Source organism: Mustela putorius, unplaced genomic scaffold (assembly GCF_011764305.1).
Source record: "Mustela putorius furo isolate JIRA1106 unplaced genomic scaffold, ASM1176430v1.1 tig00000592_pilon_pilon_pilon, whole genome shotgun sequence".
NCBI classification, from domain to species: Eukaryota; Metazoa; Chordata; class Mammalia; order Carnivora; family Mustelidae; genus Mustela; species Mustela putorius.
This window is the reverse complement of record NW_025421426.1, coordinates 9,311,890-9,332,052: the sequence shown is the minus strand read 5'-3', so window position 1 is coordinate 9,332,052 and position 20,163 is coordinate 9,311,890. Positions and strand designations below refer to the sequence as shown.

Here is a 20,163-nt window from a genome sequence, read left to right as displayed (position 1 = left end):
ATAAATAGGTGTTCATTATTAACGGGGGCTCATTCTTCCAACTTTGCTGATGTTTGACATATTTCATGATAAAGGGGCCAGTTATTTGGGGGTTTTACAGGAAAGCTCTGCACCCCATTTAGGAATGGGCAAATGGACACGCCTAGAAGCTGAGGAAGCCGCATACACCAGCCCTGCCACGTGACCCTCGCGAAAGACAGTCTGTTTCCTCAACTCTATCACACAGGCAGAGCGGCAGCGCTCTGTATTATTAAGCACATTCTGATGGACACGAATAGCCCAAAGTGGGGTGGGGGGCGGTCCTCAATCCAGCCCCCAGTAGTGCCAGACGTCCACCACCCTTCGTGCCCCCTCAAACCCACCCGCCCTGAACGACCCAGGCCGGCCACCTCTCTGGTAACCTCGCCCCGGTTTCCGGGATAGCACCGGAAGTCGTTTCTCTTACGTTCTTCCTATTGGAGGCCGGCCTTCGTGGGGGCGGGCACCGCTGAGAGGCGGAAGCAGCCGCAGGCATGGCGGCGGCCTTGCCGCTCGCCGTGCTCGGGCTGCTGCTGCTCCTGGGGCCGGGGGGCAGGGGCCATGCAGAGCCCCCACGCGACACCCTGCGGGAGGAGCTTGTTATCACCCCGCTGCCGTCTGGGGACGTAGCCGCCACATTCCAGTTCCGCACACGGTGGGATTCCGATTTGCAGCGGGAAGAAGGTGAGAGGATGAGACTGGAGAAAGACAGCTGTGGCACCTGCTGGGAGGGAGCGCGGAGGCAGGATCCCGGGGGCGGAGCCTGGTCCCTGGGCGGGGGGAGTTCTGGCCCCTGAGCGTGGGGCTTGATAAACTAGCTCTTTGGGGAACATGGGATAGTTACTGAAGAACCCCATGGTACTGGTGGTGAAACTAAGGCCCGGAGAGGGGCACTGACTCCTCCAGACTTCTAGACCAGGTGCTCTTCCTCAGGTCTGGGCTGCCACTCCCATCCTTTAGTTAGAGCCCTTTGTCGACAACTCGGATGATGATGTTGTTCGCTGTTGCCGTCTAGCCTGGGAGCTAGGCACAGAGCTAAGTTCTGTAAGAGGTTGTGAGGAAGAAGTTGGAGATGTAGACAGATAAGGGCACTTGGTCAAGATCACATCGCTAGTGAGTGGCAGTTTGGTCCTGCATTCAGATCTCCCTGGCCTCAGAGCTCAGGGTCTGTTGCTGCTTTGGGGTGGCTGGGACCCCGCCCTCGAGGGTCATCACTCACCTACTCCCCTTTTCCAGTGTCTCATTATAGGCTGTTTCCCAAAGCCCTGGGGCAGTTGATCTCCAAGTATTCTCTTCGAGAGCTGCACTTGTCATTCACACAAGGCTTCTGGAGGACTCGGTACTGGGGGCCACCTTTCCTGCAGGCCCCATCAGGTGCAGAACTCTGGGTCTGGTTCCAGGACACCGTCACTGAGTGAGTGCCCACCCTGAGTCCTGTTGCAGGCAATGGAGGGAATGTGGCTGCGGCCGGTGTTGTCATCCTGCCACTGCTCTTGGGGGGCAGCAGTTCCAGCAGGCAGCAATTCCTTGGGGGGTAAAGGCGGCATCGGAAATAAGAAACGATACTACCATATTACTGAGTGGCATTCTTTACTTTGGTGTTTTTCACTTCCCTGACACTTCCAGACCTCAGGTAGCACATGGATGTATCTACAGAGACAGGTGATAGATAATTTGAAGCTTACTTGGATGTAAGGCAGTAGAAGTCTGTGGCAAACTGGATTACCTTTTAAAAGACATTCACATAATGATGATGATGATGATGATGAAGATGATGGTACCATGAGGGCCAAACAAAACATCTGTGGGCTAGAATTGACCTATAGGATTCCAGATCTTGGCACTGGAGGACTAACTTTTGTTTGGGAGAGGGACAGGTTTAGGTACCACGTTGTACCACAATTTGCTCTTAATCCCACTATGAGAAATCTGTAGGACAAACATGATTTTAAAAGGGGGACATAATAGGGAGTGGTGGGGACTGGCAGGCTAGAGAGCTTAACACGACAGCTGTTACTCACCCCCAGTGGATTGTAGCCATCTGGGAATAGAGGCCTACTGTCATCAGGTAATCTCATTTTCAAGAGATGCCAGAAATCTGGAGTTTAGGGTGAAACTTGGCAAACTTAAATATCAGTCAGTAATTTCAAAATGTAAGAAAAGCGGCATGGGTCAGTGTTGTCCTCACCACGTGAAACATAATTACAGCTTGTATAGAGCTTTCAAGCCTCAACTCTGCAGTCTTTACATGAGGCTTAACTATTGGAGCAATTGAAAAGTTCTGAACAGAGGGTTATCAGAAAACCCCAGGACAATGCTAAGATGATATAAAATGAGGTGCAAGCTGTGACTTCTAGATTTGCTGAGTCTTTCTTTTTTTGCTTGAATTCTAACTCCTTTGTCCCCCTCCCCACCAACGTCCCCCTCTGCCTGGCTATCACTGTCTCCCCTCAGCTCATAATTTCCTATAACATGGTGCTGGTGTTTAGAATTTTGATTTTATACTTTCTGTACTTAATATGGAGAGCAAATCTTTTGTGATATTTTTCTTTCTAATTTAATTTGATATTTTTGTAGGGTACTAGAATGGTTGTTTTCCCTTGTTCAGTGAGCCTTTATGGATGTAGGACTTCCCGCTCTGAGGGTAGAGGCAGGACTTACTTTCATGGCCAGGGTGTGTGCACCAGAAAGTCTGTCTTTTTTGCCTAGCTGGGCACACTTCAGAGTGGATCAGCGGGCTGATCTAAGCCTCTGAAGATGTGGGCACTTTACGTGGTGTTGTAGGATATACATAAGTGACCCAGACTTGTTCCCCATCCCCAGGTTGCTCATAGCCTAGTTGAGGAGAAGAGATGCTTAGAACAAGAGGCTGCCGCTCCCTCGACATGTCCCAGGAGGGACCTCAGGAGAGGCTCAGATAGTCAGATGACAGCATAGGAGGAGGCTGTGGGTGTGGAAGGCTGGAGAGTCTTTCTAGAGGAGGGAGCCTCTTTAACTGTGAGTGAAGAGGGGTGAGTATTGCATTGCCAGGCAGGAGGAAGAGTCACCTGAGCAGAGACTTATGGGGATGCCGGGATGTCCAGAAGAGAGTAAGGAGGAAGTGGTGGGTAGGGCGAGACCCAGGAGGCAGCTGAGCAGGGCAGGGGGGGCACGGCAGCTGCATCAGCTAGCCAGTCTGTTAAATGCAGGCTCGGAGGGAGGGAGCCCAGTGCCAGTGAGTGGGTTTGTCTCTCCATCCAGTGTGGATAAATCTTGGAAGGAGCTCAGTAATGTCCTCTCGGGGATCTTCTGCGCCTCTCTGAACTTCATCGATTCTACCAACACGGTCACTCCCACTGCCTCCTTCAAACCTCTGGGGCTGGCCAATGGTGAGATGGCCCCGTGGCCCTTTCCTTCTCCCTCTTGCCCGAGCGTTTGCCTCCTTTTATCTTCAGCTTCCTCCTCCTTCAGCTGGGCCAGATCCTAAATCCCCTGGGTGTGCAGACCCCGGAGGAAGGCTTCCTGAGACCATGCTGTCTCTTAACTTGCCTTCTCCCAAGGAGGGGAGGGGTGGAGGGGTCCCACCCCCAGCCAGCACCATTAGGGTGGTGGTACTGGAGAGCTGCATGGTGAGCAGGAGGGGGTCCTCTCCCACTGTCTTAGGAGTGTGGCTCCTGAATTATTGGGCCACAGGGCCCGCCCCAGACAGACTTGTGTCTCCTCAGGCACTGACCATTCCTTCCTGCGCTACGCTGTGCTGCCGCGGGAGGTCGTCTGCACGGAGAACCTCACCCCCTGGAAGAAGCTCTTGCCCTGTAGCTCCAAGGTGAGGCCAGAGCGCTCTGAGCACCCGCCACTTCCCTGCCTGACCTCCAGGCCCCTGCGCAGGTGTCCCACGGTGAGGGGCCCTGACTCTTCCTCTCTTCCTGCTTCCTCCAGGCAGGCCTGTCTGTGCTGCTGAAGGCTGACCGCTTGTTCCACACCAGCTACCACTCCCAGGCGGTGCACATCCGTCCTGTGTGCAGAGTAAGTCATGGGGAGCGGGGGCAGGTGCCCTCAGGCGGCTCTGAGGGAACATGCCATTGAAGCGCGTAGCCTGGTGTGTTTTGCGGGCCACACCAGTAGCGTTAGCTGGGATCCCGATTATTTGGGGCATTGGGACACACCGTAGAAATGGAGTGGCTGCCTGGCAGGCGTTCAGTAAATCCGTGTCATGGGGCATCGTGGTGGAGGACAGAGCTGTGCATGCAGCGGCCAGCCCGGTCACTCCGCAGGCATGACCTCGAGCACCTCGTTTCATTTCCCTGAGCCTGATTTCGACATCTGTCAAGTGAGAATAACAGGAGTGCCAGTGCCTGTGGGTGGCGGTGGCGGTTTCTCCGGCTGGTGCACGTCCCGCTGCTGGCACAGGGCCGCATGCTCAGCAGTGAATGGCAGCAAGTGGATGGGTGGGAGGGCGCATGACAGACCAGGAGCAAGCCCATTAGGAGTCCCCGCAGCGGTGTGTTGGGGGAGGGGATGGGTGCGTCCCGACTGCTGCTGTCTGGCCCCTGTGGTAGAACGCACGCTGTACCAGCATCTCCTGGGAGCTGAGGCAGACCCTTTCCGTGGTGTACGATGCCTTCGTCACAGGACAGGGGAAGAAAGGTAGGCTGCCTTGGCAACTCGCTGGCTACCCACCGTCACGGGTCCCACCCTGAGTCCCGCCCTGTGTCTGCCAACCAGGCCTAGTCTTCAGCCCTGCTCAACCCTCCTCTTCGCTCCTCAGACTGGTCCCTCTTCCGGATGTTCTCCCGAACCCTCACAGAGCCCTGTCCCCTGGCGTCAGAGAGCCGTGTCTATGTAGACATCACTGGCCACAACCAGGTACCCGCACCTCCAGTCGCAGTCGTCCCCCTCCACCCAAGGCCAGTCTGAGCCTCTGCTCACTTCGCAGCCCTGCCCTTGTGCCCCCAGGACAATGAGACGTTGGAGGTGAACCCGCCCCCAACCACCACATACCAGGACGTCACCCTTGGGACCCGGAAGACCTACGCTGTCTACGACTTGCTTGACACAGCCGTGATCAACAACTCCCGTAACCTCAACCTCCAGCTCAAGTGGCGGAGCCCTCCCGAGCATGGTGGGCGCTCATGGGCCGGCAGGGCCCTGGGCTAAGGGCTTTCCGTCTCAGGGGAGACTCCTACCTTGGGATGTGAGGCGTGTGGTTCGACCTAGGTCCTGAGTCGATGTCTTGATTCCAACTCCACATCTTCTAAGCTCTATGACCTTGGGCAGGTTCCTAACTTCACTGCCTCATCTAGAAAATGGGGACATAATTACCCAGCAGATTGGATGAGATTATTAATGCAAAACACAGAGTTTATTCACACATTCATTTAATTATTAGCAAATATTTTTTGAAGACTGAGGATACCCTGCATTCAGGAGACGTAATGTCTGTCAATTGAGGCAGGTCTGGAACAATTATCGCATTCAGTGTTCCCGAGGCCAAGTGCAGACTATCATGAAGGCACCTGGTTTGGGTTGGAGGGGCACAGGGCTCGGCACGTATGGGTACTTAGTACAGAAGAGTGGTTCTGTCATGCTGTCGGAGGTGGGGGGCGGGAGACAGGAATGATTCCGGGATGCACACTTCTGGTGGCCACATTCTTCCCCATGGCCTCCCGTCACCTCCTTGGCTGTGAGACTCTGGATGTGACCAGGGAAGCAGGGTTGAGGAGTGACCCTTTCCTTTAGAAGCTCTTAACCGTGGACTCGTCTTCACAGAGGCCCCTCCGGCGCCATTCCTGCACGCCCAGCGATACGTGAGTGGCTACGGGCTGCAGAGCGGGGAGCTGAACACGCTTCTGTACAACACTCACCCGTACCGGGCCTTCCCCGTGTTGTTGCTGGACACCGTGCCCTGGTACCTGCGGCTCTACGTGCACACTCTCACCATCACCTCCAAGGGCAAGGAGAACAAACCGAGTGAGCGCCAAGGCCCGCAGCTGCCGCCCCTCCCCTGCCCCGTCTTGTTCTCCCTCCAGATCTCCCACCCCCCTTTCTCAGGGCAGTGATTCCTCACGTACCTCAAAAAACCACATAGGCAGAATTTGGAAGAGTTTGAAATGTGGGGAGGGTAGCCCTACGGTGCCAGACCTGGAAGTAATTTGTAAAGCAGAGATAATTAAAACACACAGGACTGGGAGTTATTTTTTTTTTCTTTTAAATATTTTATTTATTCATTTGACAGAGAGAGATCACAAGTAGGCAGAGCAACAGACAGAGAGAGGGGGAAGCAGGCTCCCCGCTGAGCAGAGAGCCCGATGCGGGTCGATCCCAGGACCCTGAGATCATGACCTGAGCCGAAGGCAGAGGCTTAACCCACTGAGCCACCCAGGCGCCCCAGGACTGGGGGTTCTTAAGGGGACTTCGTGAGAGCAGTGATTTCCCGGCTTTTTTATTTCTTTGCCCCTTCTTCCTTGGTGCACCGGGCACGTCCTTTTGTGCCGATTGGTAGGCCTGCAGTGGAGAATGGGTTAGCTGTGCAAGGAACACGGTATCGGAAACCAAAAAGATAAAACTGGAGTAGATGGATTTTGCCTCTTCGGGAGGGGTAAAGAGGTGTTGTTTTAAAAATTTATTTTTATTTGCCACGCTTTTTCTGGAGAGGAGTTAGTATTTACTGCGTGCTTTCTGTCAGGTGGCAGGCATAGCGCCAAAGCCATTGTGGTTTGGAGTGGAGGGAGACCTAACCCAGAGGACTTGTCAGGAAGAGATTCTGGCACATTCCAAACACCCAGACTCACTGTCCATGACCACCCTGTCGTTGCCTGCACTTTCCAACCTGGGCTGTTCTCCTTACCTTCAGCACCACTGTTTGCGTCCCCTTCAGAATCTTCTCGAACATTTACGCCCGTATTTTGTAGGCTTTTCTGGTTTGTTTTTTAACCTTTGGCTCTGGAAAGTGTCAAGCACACACCCACGTCGGGGAGCGTGACACATTCCCACGCGGCCGGCTTCCGTCTCTCGCTCCCCCGCTCCGTGTGTCATCTCTGCCCTTGATTTGTTTTCTCGGTTTTGTTACTTTTCTGTGGAGTTTCTTTTGATCCTAGACGTCAGATCCACCTTTCAGTGCTTCGGTCTACGTCTCTAACAGGGAGAGGGCCTCCCCAAAACGCCGCCCGTCCTTATCATGCCCACTCGCCCCAGTGAACAGTAACGCTTGATAGTTTATTTGAGTTAGAACTAAACAGGGTCCTCGCATTGCATTTGCTTATCTTGTTAATAGACTTCATTTTCTTAGGGCGGTTTTAGGTTTAGAGAAAACCGAACAGAAAGCACAGAGTTCTGTGTCCTCTCCCTCTCCTGCCACTCAGGTTCCCCAAGAACAACATCTTGCACTGGGCTGTTTGCTTTTAAGTCTCATGATCTATAGTAGTTCCCGCTCTCTCTCTCTCTCTCTCTTTTTGAATCTATTTGTGAAGAAACTTGGTCATTTGTTGTATGGAATGGAATGTTCTACACCCTGAATCTCTCCTTGGGCCTGTGGTTAACGGGCCCTTCTCTCCCCTGCATTTCTGGGGTGTTGGTGCTTAGATACAGAAACTTGATGAGATTCAGGTTCCACATTTTGGCCAGGAAACTTCCTGGTGGTTCTGTGAACTTCCCATTGCGCCACATAAGGCGCCTGATGCTGGGCGCCCCAGTTTCTGTGATGATAGGATTAATGGGTTGAACGTGCCCTTGGGACAGCTGCCCTTTCCGGAGACCCTGCTTCCCCTCCCTGAACCTGCCTGGCTCCTGTGACCCAGAGCCTCGGGCCTCAAGGGGTAGGGACGAGGGTGCGGGTAGTGTGACGGCCGCAGAAAGGGGTGGGTGACCCTTGTCTGTCCCCAGGTTACGTCCACTACCAGCCTGCGCAGGACCGGCTACAGCCACACCTCCTGGAGATGCTGATCCAGCTGCCGGCCAACTCGGCCACCAAGGTCTCCATTCAGTTTGAGCGGGCGCTGCTCAAGTGGACCGAGTACACCCCAGACCCCAACCACGGTTTCTATGTCAGGTGGGCTCCCCTCATAGTCTGCCCCCAGCCTCCCGGCCGCCCGCCATGCCGCTCACCCTGATGAGGGAGCCATACACACCCATGCCCCTCTGCCTTTCCACAGCCCATCTGTCCTCAGTGCCCTTGTGCCCAGCATGGTGGCAGCCAAGCCCGTGGACTGGGAGGAAAGCCCCCTCTTCAGGTCCCTGTAAGTGTGACCTCTGCCGCCGGTTTCGGGGTGGGCAGCCATGTGGGTGACCAGGTCAAGGCGGGGTGTCGCCCCTTCCAAAGCAATGTGCTAAGTTAACTCAATCCCAGTAAAAATCCTAGTGGTCTATAATATTTGTCCAGACTCTGGGAAATGATTCTGAAGCAGTTCTAGAAGAAGAAAGAGGCAAGAAGAGCTGTACTTAGAGCCTGCACGTACTCACTGTTTCTCGTCACGAATATTTCACTGAGCACTAATTGAATTCCAGGTTCTTCAGAGAGTACTGGGTGTACAACAGGACACAGGACAGCTTTGCCCCTCTCCTGCTCGTGTAAAGAGGCTGGAGGGGAGATTTTGGTCTGGGGTAATGGGGTCAGGGGTGCTGGGAAGTAATCTAGGGCCTTATTCAGGAGGGCTTCTCTGAGGAGACAGCCTCGAGGTGGAGACCAGAGGCTAAGGAAGAAGCGGCCAGCAAAGGCAGGGCCCGTCCCTCCCTTCATTCAGCACAAGGCGGCTCGCCTTTGATCAGGTTCCCGTGTTACCTCTTGTTTCTGTGTCGACCGGAGATGTCTTCTTTCAAAAAGGCTTAGTTGGGGCGCCTGGGTGGCTCAGTGGTTAAGCCGCTGCCTTCGGCTCAGGTCATGATCTCAGGGTCCTGGGATCGAGTCCCGCATCGGGCTCTCTGCTCAGCAGAGAGCCCGCTTCCTCCTCTCTCTCTCTCTCTCTGCCTGCCTCTCTGCCTACTTGTGATTTCTCTCTGTCAAATAAATAAATAAATAAATCTTAAAAAAAAAAAAAAAAAAGGCTTAGAGGCTGACAAGGCTTTGCATACCCTTCCCACCGGGAATGGGCCCGGTGTAGCTTGGCGAGGCGACGGGGCGGGCTGGCGAGGGGAGCATCCTAGGCCTGCCTCCCTAACCTCTCCTTCCTGACTCCCAGGTACCCGGTCTCGGACAGCTCTAGCTACTTTGTGCGCCTGTACACGGAGCCGCTGCTGGTGAACCTGCCCACGCCGGACTTCAGCATGCCCTACAACGTCATCTGCCTCACGTGCACCGTGGTGGCCGTGTGCTATGGCTCCTTCTACAATCTCCTCACCAGAACCTTCCACATTGAGGAGCCCAGCACGGGCGGCCTGGCCAAGCGGCTGGCCAACCTCATCCGGCGTGCCCGTGGTGTCCCCCCACTCTGAGATTTGCCCCCTGCACAGCGGGGCTGCTCTTGCTCCCTGGGGAGGGCTGCTGGTGGCCCCAAGGGCTCTTTCTGCCACTTGCTCTCTCCAGAGTTGGCGTGTAAACCAAACTGGCCCTGGCTGAGGCCGGGGCATAGCTGTGCTGTCTAGTTCAGTAGCCCTGAGCCACGTGTGGCATTTGAATTTAAAGTAATTTAAAAATTCATTTCCTCTGCTATTCCAGCCATATTTCAAGTGCTCAGTAACCAAAGTGGTTCGTGGCTGCTCTCTTGGACAGTGTGGACAAACGTTTCCATCACAGCAGAAAGCTCTAGGACAGGATTGACCCAGATATGCTGTGGAGAACTTGTATCACTGTGGTAGCTGGGACTTACCGGTTGTGGAATAAAAGCGGCTTCCTTGGTTCTTTGCCTCCTGTCCTTGAGGCCCAGGAAGAGGGAGCTAGGGCTTGTTTCCTGGGTACCTGCGTAAGACTTCCTACATTGCCCCCCAAAACCCCAACAGATAAATCTCCTCTTCCTACTGCTAAAAATTCTTCTTCTCTCTTGCTTCCTCCCCACTGGGATTCCCAGAGCTCCCTGGGTTTGGCTGGGAGTATTTATAGAAGTGTATCCATGACCATGACCATGACCGTGAACCATCCTCCTGCCTCTCAGGAGCCCTGGGAACCAGTGCCCTATCACCAGGGGTAGAGCTAGGGAGGGGGAAGAGCTTCATGTGTTGGTTTTCTGTGTTGTGCCCTGGAATTCCCTGAGATGCTTGTGAAAATAATGCAGATTTCTGGGGTCTAGAGCCTGTGAATTCAGTTGGTCTGAGTGTAGCCCAGACTTGGAATTTCCGTCAGGCTTTTCATGAGCTTGTGTTCTGGGTGGTTCCTTAGACCTCCCACAGGCATTGAAGCCAGGTCCACTGGATCAAGGCCTGCCCCTGCCCACCTCCCGTTTTGGTTATAAAACCCTGGATTCCTGTGGTAGGTCCTTAGGTAGATGCCCCTCCCCGCCCCCATCTTCTGTCTCTGCCTCTGGCACACTTGGCATTAAGTGTAGTAAGTATTTGCCATCTGCCCGTCCCTTTCCCAGCTCTCCCATCGTAAGAGTTCGGCTTAGAATGCCCGTTCCCCCAGCCAGAGACTGTCCTCTACTGCCTGGTTCACTCTTAAAACCACTCTTAAAAACCAGAGAGTTAGTTCCTCCAGGAAGTCTTCCCTGATACACCAAGCTGCTGTAGGTGCCCCTTCCCTCTGTTCCCAGAGCTCCCTGGACTTAACCTTTACAGGTTCCTTTCACCCTCGTTGTTCTTGTTCTTTAACTTCCATTGAACTCTAAGCTCCGGAGGCACAGGGGCTGTCTTCCATCTGGACCGGATCCAGCTCAGGACATTATGTATGTATGACTGGGTATAGGCTATTCTGGCCTGGAGTCTGGGGTTCAAGGGTAGGAATGGGAAGGGCAAGGAGCACCCAGAAACCCCACGAGTACGAGGGCAGAGTCTTGAGCACGATAGTACTGGCAACGTCCTCACAGCCAGCATAGATGGGATTGGTAGGTCGCCTCTGAGGGTTTTCCAAGAGCTCCCAGGACATACGAGGGACGTGTGTGTAGGAAGGAGGTGATGAGCTCATCTAGCCCACAGGCAAAGGCAACTTGGTCAAGATGCTTTTCTCTTGAGTTTCTTCCAGGCACGAATAGGCAGGGTGTAAATAAGGAGCATGCAGTGGGCGGGTGGATAGCTGAGGCTCCCGCCCGGAGCAAGATGCCTGCCACGTCCGGAGAGCATGGAGTTGTGGCCTGGCTGTGCCTTCTACCCCCAGCTGGGCGGGTACTGGGACCACCTCCGCTGCCACGACATAGGTCATATACATCATACGTAATCTGTGCACTGGCAACACCATGTCTCGTGCCCCTCCCTGAATTCCAGATTCATTTTTCCCACTGCCTGCCTGCCGGCTGCACTGGGACATCTAACGGACATCTAGCTTTAGTATCTCCCAAGCCAAGTGTCCGCACCTTCTCCCCTACTCTCCCCAACACACACACGGGTGGTCGGCCATCCCGGTCGCCCAGGCCAAAAACCCTAGAGCCATTCTTGATGCTTCGCTCACCTGTCAGGCTTGTTCTTTTGACAGCTCTGCTCTATCTTCAAAGTAAATCCAGAAGCCGGCTCCTCTCCCACCAACCCCCTCCTGTGCCATCTGTGGATGAGGGCTTCCTGGCCACACCTGTTTAAGCCGCTGTGCCCCCTACGAGCTCCTCCTTTGCCCTTCTCTGTGCCTCGATGTCTCTCACTGCCATCAACATGCAACGTGTCTTACTTACCTTGTTTATTCATCATTAAGCTCCATAAGGACGAGGATTTTTGTCTTTTTGTGGCTTCAGTGTCTGTAACAGAGCCTGGTATGTGGTCTGCATTCCAGTAATTGCCGAGGGAACGAGTGCATGAATGCACCAGTATCACGCAGTACTTTCACTGCTAAGCAAGCCAGGTCACCCAAACATCGGGGTTCTGAGCCCTGAACTTCTTGCTGTGCCCGCACCAGGACCATCTTTCCTAGTCCATGCACTCAGGGCCTGGGCATTTCCAGGGGGAGGGCCAGAGGTGCTGAAGGCCAGGCCAGTCAGGGACCCCCGGGCATGGTGAGGTCTGCTTTCCCCTCACAAGAACTGCCGTGGGCATAGCACTGGGGGTAGAAAAGGGAACTTCTGTCTTCTGACGGCTCCCTCGGGAAAAGCAGTGAGCGAATGAGTAGAGGAAGGAGATTTGCACAAGTGGAACTGCCCAGAAGAACTAGTCTCCTTTCCCAGTTTTCCTTCAACACCAGGGACAGTTCCTTGTGACCAACTCTCCCTGTTACTGTCACTCAGTCACTGCACATGTATCAGGAGACCTGGGACAAGGCAGGGCTGGTCCTCTCGGAAGATGGCTGGGAGACAGCTGGCTTGGGGGTCAGGCAGGCTTTGGCAACAGCTGCCGGGGGAGGTATACTGCCGGCCTGCCTGGTGCCTTCAGAGGGCTCAGGGAGGAGCAGTGGGGCACCCAGATTTCGACCCCCTTCCCCATCCCCCGTGACCAGGATCTGGAGAGGTGGCAGGGAGGCCTCAGCCTTGTGGACCCAAAAGGGTTTGTTTTTCACTGAGAACTGGGTTGAGAGACGGAGTCCCCCGTCCTGAGCTAGGGGTGCTGGGAAGCGGGAGAAGAAGGCAAAGTCAATCAGCCTTGCCTTTTCCGGCTTCTCTGCCTCGGCGCCTGTTCTTCCCTTTCATGCCCCCCTGCGTCTGTCCCTGACCTCGAGCTCCTTCCAGGAACCCTTTTGTGACCATTCTCACTTCTTCACTGAGGCTGTATGCTCATTCATTCATCCATTTACTCACCTAACCTCTGACCTGTCTGTCTGGCACTTCTGTTATCCATCTGTCTACTCATTCAGCAAATACGTGTCAGGTATCTGTCCTGTGCCCAGTACTCCTCTAGGCACTAGTGAACAAGAAAGGAAATCCCTGCCGTGTGGTGTTTACAGTTTAACTAGGGAGGCAGACAAAAAAACTTGGCTGCACTAAAAGGTATATAGCGCAATCCCACTATGTCCTTGTAGCACGATAGTCCCGAAGAAAAGGAAAGCAGTGGGAACAGGAAATGGATGGTCAAGACCTCTAAGAAGGAATGGTCAGGGATCCAAGCAGAGTGAAGGAGAAAATCACATGAAATCCAATGAAAGAGCAGAGCAACCACCGTGTGGCAAGAGCTCACTGAGTGTGTCTGCAAAACAAGGAAGTCCCAGTAGCTGGAGCTGGGGATGGGGTGGGGTTGGGGTGAGTTTGCACAGGTTGGCTGGGGCAGGAGGAAGAGAGCCCTGGAGGCAAGGACACTATCAGATTTGCATTTGCTTATTCGCTTATGTACTTTTCTGGCCTTCTGATGCATGTTAGGTTAATAATTCTTGCTTCATCATTCTCTCATCATGGGTCCGTGTGTGGCCCATTTTGTGTGTTACTTACCTACTCATGCATGTATGTCGGTGCAGTAAGGACCCAGGAACCTACCCTCCAACAGGAAAACTAGCACGTGGTAGCAAAGGTTTTGCTGTTTAAAGGATCACTCTGGCTGCTGTGAAGAGCAGAGACTGTGGGAGGTAAGAACGGACACTGGGAGGCCAGCGAGGCGGTGAGAGTATCGGGAAGAGCAGACTGGACTGATCCCAGCAGACAGGGAGAAGGTGTTGAGTCTGGGACCGACCGTTGGATTGGGTGTGGCTTCATGTGGGTTCTACGAACCCAGGCAGTTAAGAATGAAATCACAAATTATTGATTCATTCAGTGCTTGCTGGTTAACTGCTTACTATACGTTAAGTTCTTTACAAAACATGCATTGCACACAGTCCCTGTGCCGCTCACGGCCCGGAGGCAGAGACAAACACACTTAAAACACTTTGGAGTAAGTGCTGCGATCCAGGAAACCCAGGGAAGGGAGAGAAATGCGTGGTTAATTACGACTCGCACAAAGGTGCTCAGTTACTGTCCCATCTCATGACGATCTGAGCAACTGATTAAATTCTTGAGTCGCGTGTGTATTTATATTTTTTACTTTAAAATTATTTGTAATAATCCTATTTTTTAAACGCCTACATTTCAGAGCATAGACACAACTTCAAATACTAATCACAGGCTGTCCTCAATTAGTCTTCCAGACCTCAATCTCTCAGATAGTTTAAGAACACGAAAGAGAATGGGGGAAACATACCTTTTCTCTCAAGTAGATATATTTTTGGGACGGGCACACCAAGGACACGAATGACATCACCAAAGACAGGGGTCTAGTCTGGGAATTCCAGGTTCTGGATTCTAGTATTTCTGTTAGGTCCTGGGCAGCAGTGTCTCTTTCAAGGAAGGGGAAGTGGCTGGACTACACGTAGGGCAGCAGGAGAAGGTTGTGGGGGGAGGTGGCAGCGATGGTCAGGGCAGAAGCCATCCAGCATTCCAAAAATTATGTAACAACAGAATATTCTCTCTTTTTTTTTTTTTCCCAGAATATTCTGGAAATCCTGACAGGATGTCACAGGGATGTACCTTGAAAATATTACGCTGACTGGAATAAGCCAGGCACAAAAGGACAACTACTGTATGGTCCCTCTCCTGTGAGGTACCTGGAGTAGTCAGTTAATTGACCCAGAAGGTAGAATGGCCGTGACCTGGGCCTGGAGAAGGGGACAGGGAAGGGGAGTTCGTTCTAATGGGCACAAAGTTTCAGTTTAGGAAGCTGAAAATGTTCTGGAACTGGATGGTCACAATGCTTGCACCACCATGTGAGTATACTTAAGACCTACTCCATCGTATACTTAGAAAGGGGCAAAATGGTGCTTTTTTCTTTGTTTGTTTTTGAAGATTTTATTTATGTATTTGACAGAAAGAGACACAGCGAGAGAGGGAACACAAGCAGGGGGAGCAGGAGAGGAGGAAGCAGGCTTCCCTCCGAGCAGGGAGCCCAGTGCAGGGCTCAATCCCAGAACCCTGGGATCATGACCTGAGCCAAAGGCAGATGCTTAATGACTGAGCTACTCAGCCGCCCTGAAATGGTGCATTTTATGTTGTATATATTTTACCACAATTAAATATATTATATATAAATATATAAAATCCTAATTTTTCCAAGATCCCTGTGCATGGAGGGAAATTCCCACCGGAATGACCAAGATTCCCTGACTTTCTAGCCCTTTCCACCCTCTAGGATATACCTCCTGTTGGACAGGAAGAGTGGAAGTAGGCCTATCAGCAGAGCCCCAGGCAGCAAGGGACAGGTGGCCGGGCTTTGGAGACAGACATGCAAGGTCCCCAAATTTGCATCCAGTCTGGCTTCCATGTGTCCCTGGTGGTAGGAAACGGGTCCTTCGTCCTCAACCCCCTCCCCCTTCCTCTTCTTCTTCTCGTTCTCCTCCTCCTCCACATCCTCCTCCTCCTCCTTCTTCTAATATTATTAAAATTTATTTTATTGAGGAAGCGAGAGCACGCAGAAGCAGGTAAGGAGCAGAGGGAGAGGGAGTTCGTCTCAGCTGACTTCACGCTGAGCACAGAGCCCGATGCGGGGCTCGGTCTCAGGACCCTGAACTCATGACCTGAGCCAAAACCAAGAGTTGAGCACTTAACCAATTGAGCCACCCAGCCACCCCAGTCCTTAGCCTTCTTCTGAGGGCACAGGACAATGAGGCCTGAGGGGGTAGGGGTGGGGGTGAGGCAGGTTTGATCACTCTTAAGAGCTGAGGTGGTTGTGAGCAATTCATGAGGAGAGCCCCAGGGCCCTCATAGGAAAGCTTCAGGCCACACCAACTTTGAATGTTTTATTGATCCAGGCCTGGAGGGTAACAGGATGGGTTCCGAGCAAGGACCAAGCCCAGGAAGGGAGGCCCAGTAGCTTTCAGACAAGGCTGGGAGGATGCAGGCTTGGTCTTCAGCTGTCCTTTACCTGGTCTCTGTAATGGAGATGGCAGTCAGTTTCTTTCTTGGCCGGCATATCGGTGACCTAGGGCCAGAGCCATCAGCCGGACTCTTCAGCTACTGCCTTCAACAAACACCACCCGGGAGCCTCCTCAGCTCTCTCACTTCCCACCTTGATCACCGCCACCAACACCACCATTTCCGTCAACACCATCATCCCCTTGAAGTTTACACAGCTGTCTTCCCCGTGGCCAACACCACCACTTACATGAAAAGCCTCACTCCTCCCCAAAACTGCTTTCATCTTCACCCTCCAAACCACCATCAACCACATCCTTGCTGTCTCCTCCCCAGCACTCCCGTTGCCAAACACGCAGGCACCTCTCGGTGGCGCATCTGATTATTTCCACCCCCATCACTCGCACAGTACCATCATCAGGACATCACCACCATCCTCCACCGCCGTCTCCCTTCCCGCGAGCACCCCCTGCCCCAGTCACCAGCGTGGCTTCTCCTGTTTCTACAAGAGGACTCACCAGGGGGCTTACAGATCCTCACGCAGATCTCCGTGGTCTCAAAATTGTTGGCATTGCCCTGACAGCCACTGTAGGTAAAACGCTCACACTCACTGGACGTGTCGTTGTAGAAGTACCGGTAGAAGAGGCCTCTGCAGGGACCCCTCACTGGGGGGAGCTGGCACAGGGCAGGCAGAATTTGGGACAGCTCCCAGGGAGCCCTTCTTGAGATGGGCTGCAGGAGTGAGGAAGGACAGGTATTGTCACTTAGGTGTCCTTTGAAGGAACTGACACAAGCTGTTCGTTTTTTTTGTTTGTTTGTTTAGAAGCACACCTTCTACACCAAGCACTGTGCTAGTGCTTGCCATTTTTTTGCATGATTTAAATGACTTTCTGGAGCGGACATTACTGTCCCTACCCCACAAATGAAGAAACAGTTTCAGAGAGGTTTGGTCATCTTCCAAAGCTCCTAAAACCAATCATTGAGGCCTGGGGTTTAAACCCAGTTCCAATTTCAAGTCCCAGGCTCTGCGTGCTACACTTTCTTATAACCTGACTCAAGATAGTTGAGGTAGCTTTGTTTATGATTGCAAAAAAGCATATAATTTGGAAAAGGTATCGACGTTCATCAACGGGGGATTGATAGGTTACATATAGTCATTGATAAGCATAGTGCTAATCAAATGGAGGGAGGTTCATAATTTTGTGGAACAAAAATCAAATTTCAAAAGACAAGATCTAGGGCGCCTGGGTGGCTCAGTGGGTTAGGCCGCTGCTTTCGGCTCAGGTCATGATCTCAGGGTCCTGGGATCGAGTCCCGCATCGGGCTCTCTGCTCAGCAGGGAGTCTGCTTCCTTCTCTCTCTCTCTGCCTGCCTCTCTGCCTACTTGTGATCTCTCTCTGTCAAATAAATAAATAAAATCTTTAAAAAAAAAAAAAACAAAAGACAAGATCTAGAATGGTCCTGTTGATGTAGAATAAATCTATAAACCCATGTAGTGATGACTAGAAGGTGGTTCACCATTATATTTGTAGTAATTTTCCTGGGTGGTGGAATTTCAAATGATTTTTATGTTCTAATTATTTTTAGTGTCATTTAAATGTCAATGAACAAGTATCAATTTTTATAACTAGGAAAAAGATATTTACAGTAAAAAACTTCAGTATCCGTGAATAATGAAAAAATAGAGAAATGGATCGATTTTACAGAAACACCTGTTATTTTAACTCCTTTCACATCTGGCTCTGGTTATCACAAGTGATTTATCTGACACGTGTACACACAGACACAGAAACACACACGCACACACACACATACCCTTCCCTACTAATTGGATGTGGATCCCAATGTATCCCTTCATGGGGTACAATATACTCTGCCTTGATATGTACACTCCCTGACAAAGATAGCATCCCTCAGACAATGAGTTCATGGGTCAACTCTGCTCCATGGTACCATTTGGGGAATCTTCAATTGATAGGACAGGCTGCGTTTCCTGGGAGAACCCTAAGCTAGAATTCTAGGAAGGGAATTCAAGGTCTTTCATTAGGGCAGCAATTCTCAATCTTGGTGGAACATTAGAATCCTTTAAATTCCCAGGTTTTACCCAAGACTAATTAAATCAGATTCTGGGAATGTGGGACCCAGGTAGCCCCCAGGTGCCTCCAGAGTACAGCCAAGTTTCAGAACCTGACCTCCTTTTTAAAGCAGTATGAAGATTTGTTTTTCTCATAAGAATCCATGGAGTAGGATTCTGGGGGAGAAGGATTATTTGGGGGGAAAAGAAGAAGAAGAAGAGGAGGAGGAGGAGAAAGAGAAAGATTATTTGGGCTCTGTAAAATAGGGGACCCACTTTTAACCACACATTTCCATATTGTTTGTCTTTTTATTTTTTTTTTAGATTTTATTTATTTATTTGACAGAGAGAGATCACAAGTAGGCAGAGAGGCAGGCAGAGAGAGAGGAGGAAGCAGGCTCCCTGCTGAGCAGAGAGCCCGACCCCAGGACCCTGAGATCATGACCTGAGCCGAAGGCAGCGGCTTAACCCACTGAGCCACCCAGGCACCCCTTGTTTGTCTTTTTAAGACCAACACATGTATTGCTTTGTAATAAAAATTAAATTTGGTGATGATTGAATTCAATCAAATAGACATCTGTGAGGTCTGACCCCAGATAGACAAGCCTCTTCCCGAGCCTAGGCCCTGGTTTCCACCCGAGGTGGAAGTGACTAGGTGGCCCTGTGGAGCCATCCTCCCCACCCTACATTTCCCCTACCCCAGTCACAGGCTGTGGGTCTCAGGGATCCTCTACTTAACCTTTCAGCTCACTTGAGCTGGTGATGTTCACCAGGCAGAAGAGGACGCAGAAGACAAGAAGCGGTCTGAACTTCATGGTGCCAGTAGCTGTCTCCTAGGGTCCGGCCAGAGGCTAAAGCTATACCTTCAGCTGAAGCAGAAGGGCCCTATTCCTCTGCGTTGAGAGAAGTACCTGGCCTCTCATTACCTGGAAGAGGAAGCACCTTGGGCAAGGAGTGTGGGCCCAGAGGAAGTGGGTGTCTACCTGGAGGCCTCGCCTCTTGGCTTGGAGGGCTTTTTGGAGGCTACTGGGCAAGTGCCCTAAGTCAGTGTTTCTGCAGCATCTGGAATGCCAGTCCCTATCCTCATCTACTCCAGACTTGAGTTCCTGTGACCTTGGACTGATGGTCTCAGTCACCTGAAGTGACTTTAGGTGGCCTCAGTTTCCCTATTTGTAAAATAAGTGGGTTGGACAACAGAGTCACTAAGAAACCAACTTAGCTGTTTTCCATTCTGTTATTACTGGTTCCCATCCAGATCTTTCCAGCTAGTTGTCTCGACATCCCAGCAGAGAAAACATAGCTCTTTGTTCACTGCTTTATTTATTTAATTTAGAAACAATGAGTTTATTGTTTTATATAAATCAACATACTTATTTTTAAAATATCGAGCTATAGTGAATAGTAAAAAGAAGCAAATCCCTCCCCAAATTCTACTATAGTCCTGTGCAACAGAAATATAATGAAATACATTCCAGTATAATTTTCTAGTATCTGCATTTTAAAAAGTAAAAAGAAGAGGTAAGACTAGTTTTTAAAAATATCGTTTTTTATTTTAGAGAGAGTGTGTAGGGGGAAGGGCAGAGGGAGAGAGAGAGAGAATTTCAAGCAGATTCCTCATTGAGCACAGAGCCTGATGTGGGACTTGATCTTACGACCCTGAGATCACAGCCTGAGCCGAAATCACAAGTCAGACACTCAACCAACTGAACCACCCAGGCATCCTAAGACTACTTATAATAATACTTAATTTAACTTAACATATCCAAAATATTGCCATTGCAATGTATAATCAACATGTAATAAACATACTAATGCAATATTTTTAAATTTATTTTTTATTTATTTTCAGCATAACAGTATTCATTATTTTTGCACCACACCCAGTGCTCCATGCAATCCGTGCCCTCTATAATACCCACCACCTGGTACCCCGACCTCCTATCCCCCGCCCCTTCAAAACCCTCAGATTGGTTTTCAGAGTCCATAGTCTCTCATGGTTCACCTCCCCTTCCAATTTCCCCCAACTCCCTTCTCCTCTCTATCTCCCCATGTCCTCCATGCTATTTGTTATGCTCCACAAATAAGTGAAACCATATGATAATTGACTCTCTATGCTTGACTCTGCCTAATCTCTTCCAGTCCCGTCCATGTTGCTACAAAAGTTGGGTATTCATCCTTTCTGATGGAGGCATAATACTCCATAGTGTATATGGACCACATCTTCCT

The 20,163-nt window shown here is 51.4% G+C and overlaps 2 protein-coding genes across 2 annotated transcripts; one reads left to right on the top strand and one right to left on the bottom strand.

The window, feature by feature from the left end:
• The first annotated feature begins 473 nt into the window (after positions 1–473).
• PIGT (phosphatidylinositol glycan anchor biosynthesis class T) lies at positions 474–9,828 on the top strand. Its single transcript, XM_004746343.3, has 12 exons — positions 474–702; positions 1,255–1,432; positions 3,259–3,386; positions 3,723–3,823; positions 3,937–4,023; positions 4,557–4,644; positions 4,766–4,863; positions 4,954–5,119; positions 5,767–5,967; positions 7,879–8,044; positions 8,148–8,231; positions 9,171–9,828. Exons 1-12 carry the CDS (start codon positions 513–515, stop codon positions 9,421–9,423), a joined length of 1,740 nt encoding a protein of 579 aa, XP_004746400.1. The 5' UTR covers positions 474–512; the 3' UTR covers positions 9,424–9,828.
• A 6,369-nt stretch (positions 9,829–16,197) lies between these two features.
• On the bottom strand, positions 16,198–18,845 carry SPINT3 (serine peptidase inhibitor, Kunitz type 3). Its single transcript, XM_045082218.1, has 2 exons — positions 18,677–18,845; positions 16,198–16,678 (listed from the first exon to the last, which is right to left on the bottom strand). The coding sequence occupies exons 1-2, from the start codon at positions 18,750–18,752 to the stop codon at positions 16,281–16,283; spliced, it is 474 nt and encodes a 157-aa protein (XP_044938153.1). The 5' UTR covers positions 18,753–18,845; the 3' UTR covers positions 16,198–16,280.
• Between the last annotated feature and the right edge of the window lie 1,318 nt (positions 18,846–20,163).

Bases quoted from the DNA above. Each gene is read 5' to 3' on its own strand.
- PIGT (XM_004746343.3), top strand. From the start codon at position 513: ATGGCGGCGGCCTTGCCGCTCGCCGTGCTCGGGCTGCTGCTGCTCCTG. The intron at 4,864-4,953 runs GTACCCGCACCT...TTGTGCCCCCAG, and splicing joins ACATCACTGGCCACAACCAG to GACAATGAGACGTTGGAGGT. The intron at 8,232-9,170 runs GTAAGTGTGACC...CCTGACTCCCAG, and splicing joins AGCCCCCTCTTCAGGTCCCT to GTACCCGGTCTCGGACAGCT.
- SPINT3 (XM_045082218.1), bottom strand. From the start codon at position 18,752: ATGAAGTTCAGACCGCTTCTTGTCTTCTGCGTCCTCTTCTGCCTGGTG. The intron at 16,679-18,676 runs GTTAAGTAGAGG...GCTTCTAAACAA, and splicing joins CAGCTCAAGTGAGCTGAAAG to ACAAACAAAAAAAACGAACA.